The 13262-nt window shown below is 40.6% G+C and overlaps 1 protein-coding gene across 1 annotated transcript in view; it reads right to left on the bottom strand.

Moving 5' to 3' along the window:
• LOC130918404 (uncharacterized) overlaps positions 1-11039 on the bottom strand; it is a 29434-nt gene extending 18395 nt beyond the window's left edge. The window contains exon 1 of the mRNA XM_057840084.1: positions 10479-11039. Coding sequence (XP_057696067.1) covers positions 10479-10944 — 466 coding nt within the window. The 5' untranslated portion in view covers positions 10945-11039. The remainder of the gene's footprint in view (positions 1-10478) is intronic.
• Between the last annotated feature and the right edge of the window lie 2223 nt (positions 11040-13262).

Raw genomic sequence — 13262 nt, 5'->3', positions numbered from 1 at the left:
TTTCGAAAAGTATGTCAGATATTCTGGAATATCAATTCACTTCAAAGCTTGACCAGATGCAGTATTCCATGTTTTAATATATTTCCAGAAGGGCACTGCAAACACACACTTCCTTAAAACTAGTTAAATTCCCTTATTTTCATTGTAAATCTACTAGAAATAAGTGAAATTATCCGCCACTGCTTCAAATAAATTTTACTCTTAGATTTCTTGAAATAAGAAAAACAGCTGGCTTCAATTAAGATGAAAATAAGCTTAACTGACTTATTTCAAGCAATAAATTTGTATATTTAATCTCTAAAAAAAAACAGGCTTTAAACTCTTAAGTAACATTTTGTGTAACATAAGCAAAAATCACTTATTCTAAGCAGCAAATAAAGGAGATTAAATCTTAAAATTAAAAAAATTATATCAAGCAACCAATCACGGCCCGTGTTTCCCGCACTATAAGGCGCATCAGCGTATAAGGCACTATTTCAATGAATGGCCTAGTTTAAAACTGTTTTATATATAGGGCATTATAAGGCGCAGTAGTAGTAGTAATAGTAGTAGTGGTTGGGGTTGTGTTATATATCCACTAGATGGTGCTGTGCTAAATGGAATGTCATGCCATGACTAACCAATACTGATCGACATATAATGCGCATTGGATTGTACACTGCTGGCCAAAAGTATTGGCACCCCTGCAATTCTGTCAGATAATGCTTAATTTCTCCCAGAAAATTTTGTTTGCAATTACAAATGCTTTGGTAGTAATATCTTCATTTATTTTACTTGCAATGAAAAAACACAAAAGAGAATTGGAAAAAACATTGAATTATGATCATTTTGCACAAAACTCCAAAAATGGGCCAGACAAAAGTATTGGCACCCTTTGAAAAATCATGTGATGCTTCTCTAATTTGTGTAATTGACAGCATCTGTTACTTATCTGTGGCACAAAACAGGTGGTCGCAATAACTAAATCACACGTGCTGCCCGTTAAAATGGATTAAAGTTAACTCAACCTCTGTCCTGTGTCCTTCTGTGTACCACATTGAGAATGAAGAAAATAAAGAAGACCAAAGAACTATCTGAGGACTTAAGAAGCAAAGTTGTGAGGAAGTATGGGCAATCTCCAAAGACCTGAATGTTCCTGTGTCTACCGTGCGCAGTGTCATCAGTAAGTGTAAAGGCCATGGCACCGTGGCTAACCTCCCTAGATGTGGACGGAAAAGAAAAATTAACGAAGGATTTAAATGAAAGATTGTTCGGATGGTGGATAAAGAACCTCGACTAACATCCAAACAAGTTCAAGCTGTCCTGCAGTACAAAGGTACAACAGTGTCAACCTGTACTGTCCGTCGGCGTCTGAATGAAAAAGGGACTCTATGGCAGGAAGACCCCACTTTTGACCCAGAGACATACAAAAGCCAGGTTGAAGTTTGCCAAAACTTACCTGAGAAAGCCAAAAACGTTTTGGAAGAATGTTTTCTGGTCAGATGAGACAAAAGTAAGGTTTTTTGGGAAAAGGTATCAACATAGAGTTTAAAGGGTGCCCACAGTCAAACATGGCAGAGGTTCCCTGATGTTTTGGGGTTTCTTTGCTGCTTCTGGCACTGGACTGCTTGACCGTGTTCATGGCATTATGGTGTCTGAAGACTTACCAAAAAAATTTGCAGCATAATCTAGGGCCCAGTGTGAGAAAGCTGGGTCTCCCTCAGAGGTCATGGGTGTACCAGCAGGAGAATGACCCAAAACACACTTCAAAAAGCACTAGAAAATGGTTTGCGAGAAAGCACTGGAGACTTCTAAAGTGGCTAACAATGAGTCCAAACCTGAATCCCATAGAGCACTTGTGCATAGATCTGAAAATGGCAGTTTGGAGAAGGCACCATTCAAATCTCAGAGACCTGGAGCAGTTGGCCAAAGAAGAATGGTCTAAAATTCCAGCAGAACATTGTAAGAAACTCACTGATTGATACCGGAAGCGGTTGTTCGCAGTTATTTTGTCTAAAGGTTGTACTGAGGCTGAGGGTGCCAATACTTTTGTCTGGCCCATTTTTGGAGTTTTGTGTAAAATGACCATGATTTAATTTTTTTTTCATTCTCTTTTGTGTTTTTTCATTGCCAGCAAAATAAATGAAGATATTACTACCAAAGCATTTGTAATAGCTATCATTTTCTGGGAGAAATTGAGCATAGAATTGCAGGGGTTCCTATACTTTTGGCCAGCAGTGTTAAGTGCACTGTCAGCTTTTTAGAAAATTGAAGGCTTTTAAATGTGCCTTATAGTGTGGAAATACATATAAATATATATACATATATGCATTATTATGAATATATCGGGTGGGGCAGAGCAACTTGCTTATTTAAATTTGGCGCCCTGAAGCGATGGTTGCTCTAAGGATGGTAGGGATGGACATATTTAAGAAGGTGGGGCTTAAAGTTTGGTTCTTAACGTGCATTATTAATTTTTTGTTTATTTTTCAGGAACCCCAGGGTGCATCATGGAGTGAACGAAGTTGGAACGCGCTTTCGCTGTTGAGGCATTTTTTCAAGCAGTCACTCAATCGTCGCAACGCAATGTGCATATTGTAGACATTTCAATATTGCCCTCAGTGGTCATGGGAAACGGGTGATGTAAAATAAAAAGAGACCTGGCCTCACATGAACAACAAGGACACCCCAAAACATTGACGCGGTGACACAATCTCTTTTGAGATCTCCCTGACGGTCTGCCCGCAAAAACGCATCTGCACTTGGGTTGTCTCCTCGTTGATAAAGTTCTCTGGGGTTTTCAGGACTCCATTAGCGCATATTTTGCTTATTAACAGATACCGAAAGATGGAAGTGAGCCTCATCACTGAAGAAAATAAGTGTGTCGTCAGGCAAGCCCAAAAGCGCCTCACATGAATTTTTACAAGCAATAAAATCGCGTGGATTAAGTTCCTGCACTTTAGCTAATTTATAGGGGTGAAAATTCAATTCTTCACGGAAGATTCATCTCACAGAACGAGCTGTCTTCAATTGTAAAGTGGGTTGCAAAGCTTTGTGATAGCCTGCATTGCGCCATCTACTGTAGAGGAAGAACCTAGCAGTCACAGAATTCAAAATGCAACTGGCTTTTCTCATGTGGATTATCCAGGAGGGGCACCTGGGGTAGCCAATCAGATTTCTGATGAAGCCAGCGCCCCCGTGGCCACACGGAAGAAACCAAAGCATTACAAATACAGGCAGGCCATCATAGGATATGCCAATGTAATGACAATTGCCAAAATGCATTTTGCTGAGCTTTTGCACAGATTTTTCGTTTATAATTATGTGTTTCATTACTTTTCTTAATGACTATTTCTTTCTGGTGATGCAGCAGTTATATGTAATGAGTTTTGGTAGGGCCCGAGCACTAAGTGTGTGAGAGCCCTATTGTAATGCAAAGGATTATTATTTCTTCTCCTGGGCAAATGAAAATGGCCAATTTGGAGGCTTGAACATGCTCGAAAACTCACCAAAATTTGCAAATACTAGTACATACAGCTTTGTGTAAATTTCGATAATTTTGCAAAGTTGCGAAAAAAAAAATGTAACAAAATGGCTCAGTGGCGCCCCCCCCGAATTTTTCAAATAGGCCTCTTCATTTAGTTTTTTTTCCAACGTAGAGTGATGAAATCTGTGGAGTCGATACGTTGTACAAAACTGCTCTAAAAAGTTTTTTGCACCCATATTCCAAACCCGACAGGAAATCGGGTATTATGAGTTGAATGTGAATTTTTTATCGATTTACAGGGTGCACATTTGAGACCTTGGCGCCTAGGGAATAAGTTGGATCCTCCTCAAAATTGGCGAGACTGTTCATGAGACATATAAAATCTTAAGTTATCAAAACGGTGTGTTTTCATTCACGGGCCTGACATGGGCGGGCTGCCAAAGTCAGCCATTTTTTCGGCAAAACACCAAATTCAGAAAATGACTAATAACTCCCTCATACAACGTTCTATCTATTTCATATCTGGCATGTACAGTATGTGAGGTATCCAAGCCTGAACAGGACTGCATTGAAATATTACCTATTAGGCCTTGAGCCCCCTGCTTGGAACAGGAAACTGCCTTCTTTACGAGACCGGCTACTCCTGGAAGGAAAAAAAAATCAATTCATCTCAAACCTGTTTCAGGGAAGCCTTAAGACATGTTTTCAGGTGCCTGATGAAAAATGTTGAGGTTTCGTTGAAGTGGAGTGGTCCAACAGGAAAGTGAAAATGACCTTCGCCATTTTGTCTTACCACAAATTCTGAACAGTCATAACTTGGCAAACATACAACATATCTGTGCCAAACTTCCCCTGCTTGGTGAGAGTCGTACCCTGAAGGGTCCTGTAGGGGTCATTTGCATCAACTCTACACCGCCAACTAGTGGCAATAGAAAGTCACTCGTTTTACTTATACATGTCCAGTTCTTTTCAAGTTGGTCATTTTAGTTTCAAGACCTTTTGTAAGACTACAATTTAAGGCCTATGTACACACGTCTGTTGCCATGACAACCCTTTGCTTGCCATTAAAAGGAAGTCGATTTTTTCAGGAATTTAGGCATTTTATAGTCCCACAACATTTGGCACACTTGGTGGAATTGGCCCAATTAGAAGATTCATTTTAGCGCCTCCTTTTTTGTAGGACTCTCTTCAAAAGGGGCTTTTTCACCTAGGTGTGTGAATGTATTTCTAATCCCAGAAAAAGACGTGAGTTCCACGCAAGTTAGGTTCTCAGGAGATGATGAGTGGGAAACGATCTGCCACCACCCTGACCTGCGTGCCGTCTGAGTTGTGCCAAAGTTCGAGTGCCCGTTCAGTCCTGCTTGCAGGCCTAGTATTTCGTTATTTTTCATTGTTTATTTCATTTGTGCACCATGAGTGATTAGGGCCATTCCCTCAGTTAACAAATCCTAAGCAACTTAGTTTTGGAGACATCTAGTGGTCACTCTAAACACAGCTGCTGTGCTATGCCGTGACCACCCCATGGACAAAGGGCAGAGGCTTGTACATTACTTTATAACCTAGCATAAACATACTGGTGCAAAACGGATAACAATATTTTCCGATATTATTTTGAATGCTTTTATTGGCTGACGTTATCGGATAGCCGATATTATCTACTATCTCTCCTCGAAAGCGTGGATTTTAACCCACGGAACCCAGTAAAACCGGAGATATGATCATTTTCATTTCATGGTAGATACCCAGAGGTTCCCACCCATAGTATAAAAGGTCAAACTATGGTTTTTGTTGTTTTTTTTGTTTTTTTTTTAAATATAATAAAAGTCAATTTACACTTTCAACATATTTTAACTTTCCTAATGTCAAAATGAAACCATCATCATTAAAAGCAAGTATTTTGTAATTAAAAGACCCATTTGGCACACTCACACAAGCGTGTCCTCACACGTTTATTACTCATTAGTACTCCGTTTACGGGTTCGGGATCGCGCCAGCGTAAACATTGCTTGTTTCATCTGGCATAAATGGTGTGAAAAAACGTTAATGATTCATCTGGGAGTTGCCTGGCAATTAAAAAAAAACAGTGGCTGAAATCTGTCACCTATAACAAAAAATAAATAAATAAAACAGGGTTCACTGGGTTGAAGCAAAAGTTATCGAGTTTTAAAAGCATATATTATGACCTCTTTTATAGTGTCGTGGCAGTATAGTAATGGAAAATGTGCCAGCATTCTTTGCCAAATGGACTTTAGACCTGTAAAGTCCAGCTGTAACATACAAGAGGAGACTCAAAGCATTAAATCAGGCATGTCCAAAGTCCGGCCTGGGGGCCAAATGCGGCCCCTGATCAAATTTCATCCGGCCCCCGGCCTCTGTCATAAAATCAATAATGTAATAATAATAATAATAATCAATAATGTGGCGAAAGGTTGCAAGGTTCAAGGGGGCCGAATACTTTTGCAAGGCACTGTATGTCTGCCTCATTTACAAAGAGACAGTCGCTGTTTTTAAAGAGTTCAATGTGAGGCGATATTACCAAACAAGACACGCTGACATGTACGACAAGATTACAGAGAAGATACGTAGCGAGAAATTAAAGCAACTTGAAGCTAGTTTGATTTCACGGCAGCAGTATTTCGCAGGAGCCCGAGAATCGAAAGAGAACGCCACAAAGGCTGGTTGCGAGTTTGTTGAAATTTAATAATAAAAAATAATGATAAAGCAAATGTGACACACAGAATAGCTGGCTAGAATTTGCTTAAATATATTGTTCTACGTGAAGGACGTCAGCCAAGGTCAGCCCCCCACATTTTAGCTACACCAAATCTGGCCCCCTTTGCAAAAAGTTTGGACACCCCTGCATTAAATCATCCAGGAATTAGACAGAGCCCAACTCGATATGATGTCTCCGCGACACAATTTTTGACAAAGCCGAACAAAAATGTTTTACGCATAAAATATGTTTATTACTATGTACTGACAAAGGTACAAAAAGCCATATTAACTCATTAAAGGCAATTAAAGGCGATAGACGTCTAATCTCAGTTCAAATGGATTGGAAGGTTTATCGTTGTTAATGGCACAGAAACTTGATTAAAGTCAAAATATTGTTTAAAAAATATACAGTACATACCGTAATTTCTGGACTATTGGGCGCCCCTGATTACAAGCCTCACCCAGTACATTTTTAAAGGAAAAACCATTTTGTACATACATAAGCCTCTCCTGCCTATAAGCCGCGTGTGCCCACTTAGTAACAAGAGACATTGACAAAGAAATATACAGTTTTCAAAATTTTAATAACACACCTTAACTTTTCATTCCAAACAGCACCGGCAAACACGACAGTTATATAGCAGCGGCACGGAAGTTACATAGCATCAGCATGGCGGTGCAGCACGAATTGTGCTGGTTAATAAAAACATAAAAGTATTTGTTAGCAATCTTCATCTGTGCACCTCCTGTGCATTCAAACCATGGAAGTCTTCACCCTCAGTGTCGGATATGAAGACGCTCAGATGCACTTCGCCACGCACCTACTCCTCGCGTCTCTCCTTCGCTGTCGCCTTCAATGTCTACCATAATGAGGCAAATTCACTCCTAGCCCGTGTTGTCCTCGTCACGCAGCAGAATGGCCCCTTCGAAACCAGTTGGTGATGGCGGACTCTTTCACAGCGCTTCATGCTGCCAGGCTCCCCCGGCAAACCTGTGCAAAAGCTGCTCTTTGCATGCGGCGAGTCTTGGCAAACGATCTCTCGCCGCTCGTCATTAAAGCTTCCCATACAACTCGGATGGCCAATTTAATTTCTTCGAGCATTTTCCATGATGCAGGTATGCCAATTCTACTCGTGCACAAAGGCGGATGCACAACGCACAAAGTTAAACTACCAGTAATAGTGCAAATTAGCGTCTTCCTCCACACATATATTCCACGTGTCTCACTCGCACATTCCATGCTCGAGCGCCCCTGGCGGCCGTCAGAAAAATACACAAATTGGCCGCATCATTGCACACGCTGCAGGACCCAAAATGAGGGAAAAAAGTAGCTGCTTGTAGTCCGGAAATTACGGTAATTTTCTTTTAACAGATTGTATTCTTCAATTTAAAAAAAGCTGTTTTATTTTTAGGTTTATAATATAGTTGTATTTCTTGCATACAAGTTGCAAGTTGCATAGATCTTTTCAGATAACAGTAAAATTTGGAGGAAAACATCAGGGGAAAAGTTTGATTTGACGTCACCGAGTTGGACTTTTCAGGCGGGGGGCACAACATGTTGATGACCCCGAAACGAAGTGTCAACAATTAAATTAACTTACAAAAATATTTATAACTATAGTTTGAAAACTAGCGTTTTTTTTTTTTGTTTCCTATTATTCTTGAGGGGAATTCTAAATCAGGCTGCTAAGGACAGCTATACTTTTCAACAAGATCCTTATCCTTTGAAAGTGGTAGGCCTGCCTGTGCCGTGACAATGTAGTTGCCCCCGTCAAAAATCGTATCCCCTCGGAGTATCCACGAGGTCGGGGCGACGTCCTCGGCATTCTCCTGCTTCCGCCTTCCCCTCTCTACTCTGCCAGGGTATCCGCCCTGCGCTCCGTCGCGGGTCGCTGGCTGGACGCCGGTGTGTCAGCTGGATGTCGCCTTCTCCGGCGGGGGATCCTGCCCTGCCCTGGGCTTGGTGGGCCGTTAATGGACGCGGGTGGCCCGGGGGACCACCCTGAATCCCGGGGCTGTGACGATGGCTCCTTTGCTGGGTTGCGGGAGGACGGATTGGTTGTACTGCCCCCCTCCCTCCCCAGGCAGGCTGGGTGGGGGCTGTGGTCCTGGGGTGGAGCCCGCTCAGCATCTCGGCCCGTCTGCGTGGCTGCCGTGTTTTTGGTAGGGTTCACGTCCGACTGGATGTGACTGGGCGCACTCGGGTAGGGATTGGTGATGGGACGGCGTAGGGTCGGTTGCCGACGGGCTTACACTCGCAAGGGATTCACACGATTACTGGTTTCTAGATCACAGAGCTGATTTGTGTACACTCCATCCCTTCCAATCACTATCCCATATACTCCCCCCGCCTTCTTTCCCGGGTCAACAGGCCCCCCACATGGTGTCAATCTAGCTGACGATAGCACCAACACATTCATAGTTAGTGTAGGCGTTCAATGTATTTCTTGTTGTTGTTTGTATTTGTATTCCTTCTTTTCTTGTGTTTCTTTTCTTTTCTTCTGTTACCCCATAACCCCTACCTGTTCGCTGCTTTGTCATTATATATATGAGGTATGTTGAATGATCACAATGGGACTATGTCATACTCTCACTGTGAACCATTAAAACTGTTCAGACCAACCGGACACTTACGGTAGACTTCCATTCTCCGTGTCAAACAGCTGAACAGGACAGGTTAAAAAAAAAAAGTATCCTCTGGGCGGAGCCACTGCGCTGCAGTGATTTGCTTGATTTCCATGTTTTGTTGATATAGTTATCTATGAGTTTTTAAAACATGGCCCATCCATCAAAAAAATAATAATATTTTTTTTTCTGTTGTATAACATAACATACATACTGAACATACAACAAAGGCAATGTTTTACTGTTTTACTCATAGGATGACCTTATAAATGATCTTAATAACTGTTATTACTGTAATTCAAGTCTTGTATGGAGTTTCTCCAGTTTAATAAACGCCGATGTCCAAAATATCTAACTGTGGTCCTTTTCTGGCTTCAATTAATTGTTTAAGTCGACATAACATATAACAAATGTGTCTGTGTGCGCTCCCGCGGGCAGGAGATACAATTTTTGACAGGGGTAACTACATTGGCAAGACACCGGTGGTGGCTTTTGTACAATTAGCGACTTTAGTGGGGCAAATTGAAACTCGGCTCACCATTTTGTCGGTGGTCTCTGGCGTTTCATGGTCCACATTTTCAATCAGTGGTTCTTGCTCAGTAGTTGTTGTCCCTTTTGAAAGCTTAGGTTTGAAAAATTATGTATATCCATCTTGCCTCTTCAGTCCTCGGGTGGTTTTGGCTAAGTAAAAGCAAATGACCGTTGAAGGCGCTAGTCACATAATCTGTTCAAAAATAGTTTTGGACCATTATGAAAATATCTTTTTCTGTTCATTTCATTCATTTTTGTTGTTTTTTTTTCATTGCTTTACAACTTTTATAGACAATATTTTACCGAAAAACTTGCCCGGAAAACTAATTTTAGAATCATATATAGGGAAGTCAATTACGTGCAATGACACTTTTCCGCCACCAGGCCCCCCCTTACACTCCGTGTATGAGTGTCACATTATGATTTATTTTGGGAATAAATTTGTATATTTTGAGGGGGAAAAATTAGGGCTGTCAAACGATTAAAATTTTTAATCGAGTTAATTACAGCTTAAAAATTAATTAATCGTAATTAATCGCAATTAATCGCAATTCAAACCATCTATAAAATATGCCATATTTTTCTGTAAATTATTGTTGGAATGGAAAGATAAGACACAAGATGGATATATACATTCAACATAAGGTACATAAGGACTATTTGTTTATTATAACAATAAATCAACAAGATGGCATTAACATTATTAACATTCTGTTAAAGCGATCCATGTATAGAAAGACTTGTAGTTCTTAATAGAAAAATGTTAGTAAAAGTTTGAGAAATTTTATATTAAAACCCCTCTTAATGTTTTCGTTTTAATAAAATTTGTAAAATTTTCAATAAAAAAATAAACTAGTAGCCCGCCATTGTTCGTTCGTTCGTTCGTTCGTTCGTTCGTCGTCTCCCGCTTATCCGAATCCGGGTCGCGGGGGCAGCAGCCTCAGCAAAGAGGCCCAGCCAGCCCTCTCCCCAGCCACTTCCACCAGCTCATCTGGGAGAATCCCAAGGCGTTCCCAGGCAAGCCGAGAGATATAATCCTTCCAGCGTGTCCTGGGTCGGCCCCGGGGTCTCCTCCCAGTTGGACATGCCTGAAACACCTCCCGAGGGAGGCGTCCAGGGGGCATCCTAACCAGATGTCCAAACCACCTCAACTGGCTCCTCTCGACATGAAGGAGCAGCGGCTCTACTCCGAGTCCCTCCCGGATGACCGAGCTCCTAACCCTATCTCGAAGGCTGAGCCCGGCCACTCTCCGAAGGAAACTCATTTCAGCCGCTTGTATCCGCAATCTTGTTCTTTCGGTCATTACCCAAATTTCATGGCCATAGGTGAGGGTAGGAATGTAGATTGACCGGTAAATCGAGAGCTTCGCCTTCCGGCTCAGCTCCCTCTTCACCACGAGAGACTGGTTAAGCGCCCGCAACACTGCTGATGCTGCCCCAATTCGCCTGTCAATCTCACGTTCCGACCTACCCTCACTCGTGAACAAGATCCCGAGATACTTAAACTCCTCCACCTGGGGCAGGAACTCACCCCCGACCTGGAGCGAGCAATCCACCCTTTTCCGGCTGAGAACCATGGCCTCAGACTTGGAGGTGCTGATTCTCATCCCAGCCGCTTCACACTCGGCTGTGAACTGTTCCAGCGAGAGCTGGAGGTCGCTGTTTGATGGAGCCAGAAGGACCACATCATCCGCAAAAAGCAGAGATGAGATCCTCCCACCACCGAACTCGACCCCCGCCATTGTTGATGTCAATAATTACTTACTCAATGCTCATGGATGCCTATAAAATCAGTCGCACCCAAGCGCCAGCAGAGGGCGGCAAAACTCCATAAAACACAACAAGTGAGTGTTTCAATGTGTACTGTCATTTAAAACTCCCTGCGCGGGGCATCTGCGTTAATTGCGTCAAATATTTTAACGTGATTAATTTAAAAAATTAACGCCCGTTAACGCGATAATTTTGACAGCCCTAGAAAAAATGTAAATTTACATTACATTAGTAATTTTTCTGAATAAAAGTTGTATATTTTTTATATTTTAAATTTGTTTATTTTATATATATATATATATATGTATATGTATGTATATGTATGTATGTATGTATATTAGGGCTGTCAAAATTATCGCGTTAACGGGCGGCAATTTTTTGAATTAATCACGTTAAAATATTTGACGCAATTAACGCACAAATGCCCTGATCAAACAGATTAAAATGACAGCACAGTGAAATGTGTACTTGTTGTGTTTTTGTCGCCCTCTGCTGGCGCTTGGGTGCGACTGATTTTATAGGTTTCAGTACCCATGGGCATTGTGTAAGTAATTAATTACCTCAACAATGGAGGGCTACTAGTTAATTTTTTGATTGAAAATTTTACAAATTTTTATTCAAACGAAAACATTAAGAGGGTTTTTAATATAAAACTTCTATAACATGTACTAACATTTATCTTTTAAGAACTACAAGTCTTTCTATCCATGGATCACTAACAGAATGTTAATAATGGTCATCCTTGTTGATTTATTGTTATAATAAACAAATACAGTACCTATGTATCGTATGTTGAATGTATATATCCATCTTGTGTCTTATCTTTCCATTCCAACATTAATTTACAGAAAAATATGGCATATTTTATAGATGGTTTGAATTGCGATTAATTGCGATTAATTACGATTAATTACTTTTTAAGCTGTAATTAACTCGATTAAAAATTGTAATCGTTTGACACCCCTAATATATATATATATATATATATATATATATATATATATATATATATATATATATATATATATATATATATATATATATATATACACACACATATATATACCTATGATAATATGTATTTTTTTTATTTAGATTACAGTTGTAATCTGAAGAAAAGAGAGTTTTACATTTTTTTCCAGTTCAAATTGATTTGACGTCTATCGCCGTCAATGGCAGTGTAATATGATAAAAGTAAAAATACAAGAAAAAAAAATATTTCGGGGGAATTTTTGGGAGGATGTGTCATTTTTTAGAAAGAAATGTGCATATTTTGAAGAATTTTTAGAAAATTACATTTGTAACTTTTCAAAAAAAATGTTTTAATTAAATTAAAATAATGAGAATAAAGTTGAATTTTCTAGATGACAGTTATATAATAGTAAAAATATTGGATGTCCAATTGGATTGGACGTCTGCGCCGTCTATGGCAGGCAATGAGTTCAATACCAATAAACGTTTATTCTTGCAATACCGCCCTTCCCACTTCAAATGGGTTGGACGTCTAGCGCTGTAAATGGCAGCCACCGAATAAGATGCTTTGGCAGTGATGAAATAATCTTTTAAAAGCCGGTTAAGAAAGACAGTGATGACTTCATTTTAATATCAATGCATTGACTTTAATGGGAATGGCGCCCCTGCCAACATGGCCGCACTGAAGCCATTTTGGTAGGGGCAATGAAAGGTCTTTTCATGCTTTTGCTGCGAATTGAAAAGAGTTTATAACTAGTAGATGTCCAATTCATTTGAAGCAAGACGTTGGCAACCCTCACACTTCAAATGGATTGGACGTCTATCCCTGTCGATGGCAGTCAACGAATTAATAAAACCTTGACCTTAGCCTCTACAGTGGGGAGCTCATCCAACACCGTAACTAGTCACTTATTGACTTACCCATTAAACGGCAGGTTTTCCCCAGCGTAACCTTAGAGAAGGCTTACCTTTGACTTTTGGAACGCGGCCTCCGTAAAGGCAATAATACACACAAAGCACTCGTCTGTTTTAATGGTGTTGATTGGTTTACGTTTGCCTTGTTGGCACAGTCCACGTCGGGTGTCAAACCTGGGATAATGGTCCTCGTAAAAGTCTTGAACCGGGTCCACTTTGAAGGTCTGCAGCCTGCAAGCATGCCAATCATAAAATAGCGCGAAGGGCA

Source organism: Corythoichthys intestinalis, chromosome 7 (genome assembly GCF_030265065.1).
Source record: "Corythoichthys intestinalis isolate RoL2023-P3 chromosome 7, ASM3026506v1, whole genome shotgun sequence".
In the NCBI taxonomy this organism is placed as follows: Eukaryota; Metazoa; Chordata; class Actinopteri; order Syngnathiformes; family Syngnathidae; genus Corythoichthys; species Corythoichthys intestinalis.
Note: the sequence above shows the minus strand (reverse complement) of the source record. Positions and strands in the feature narration are given on the sequence as shown.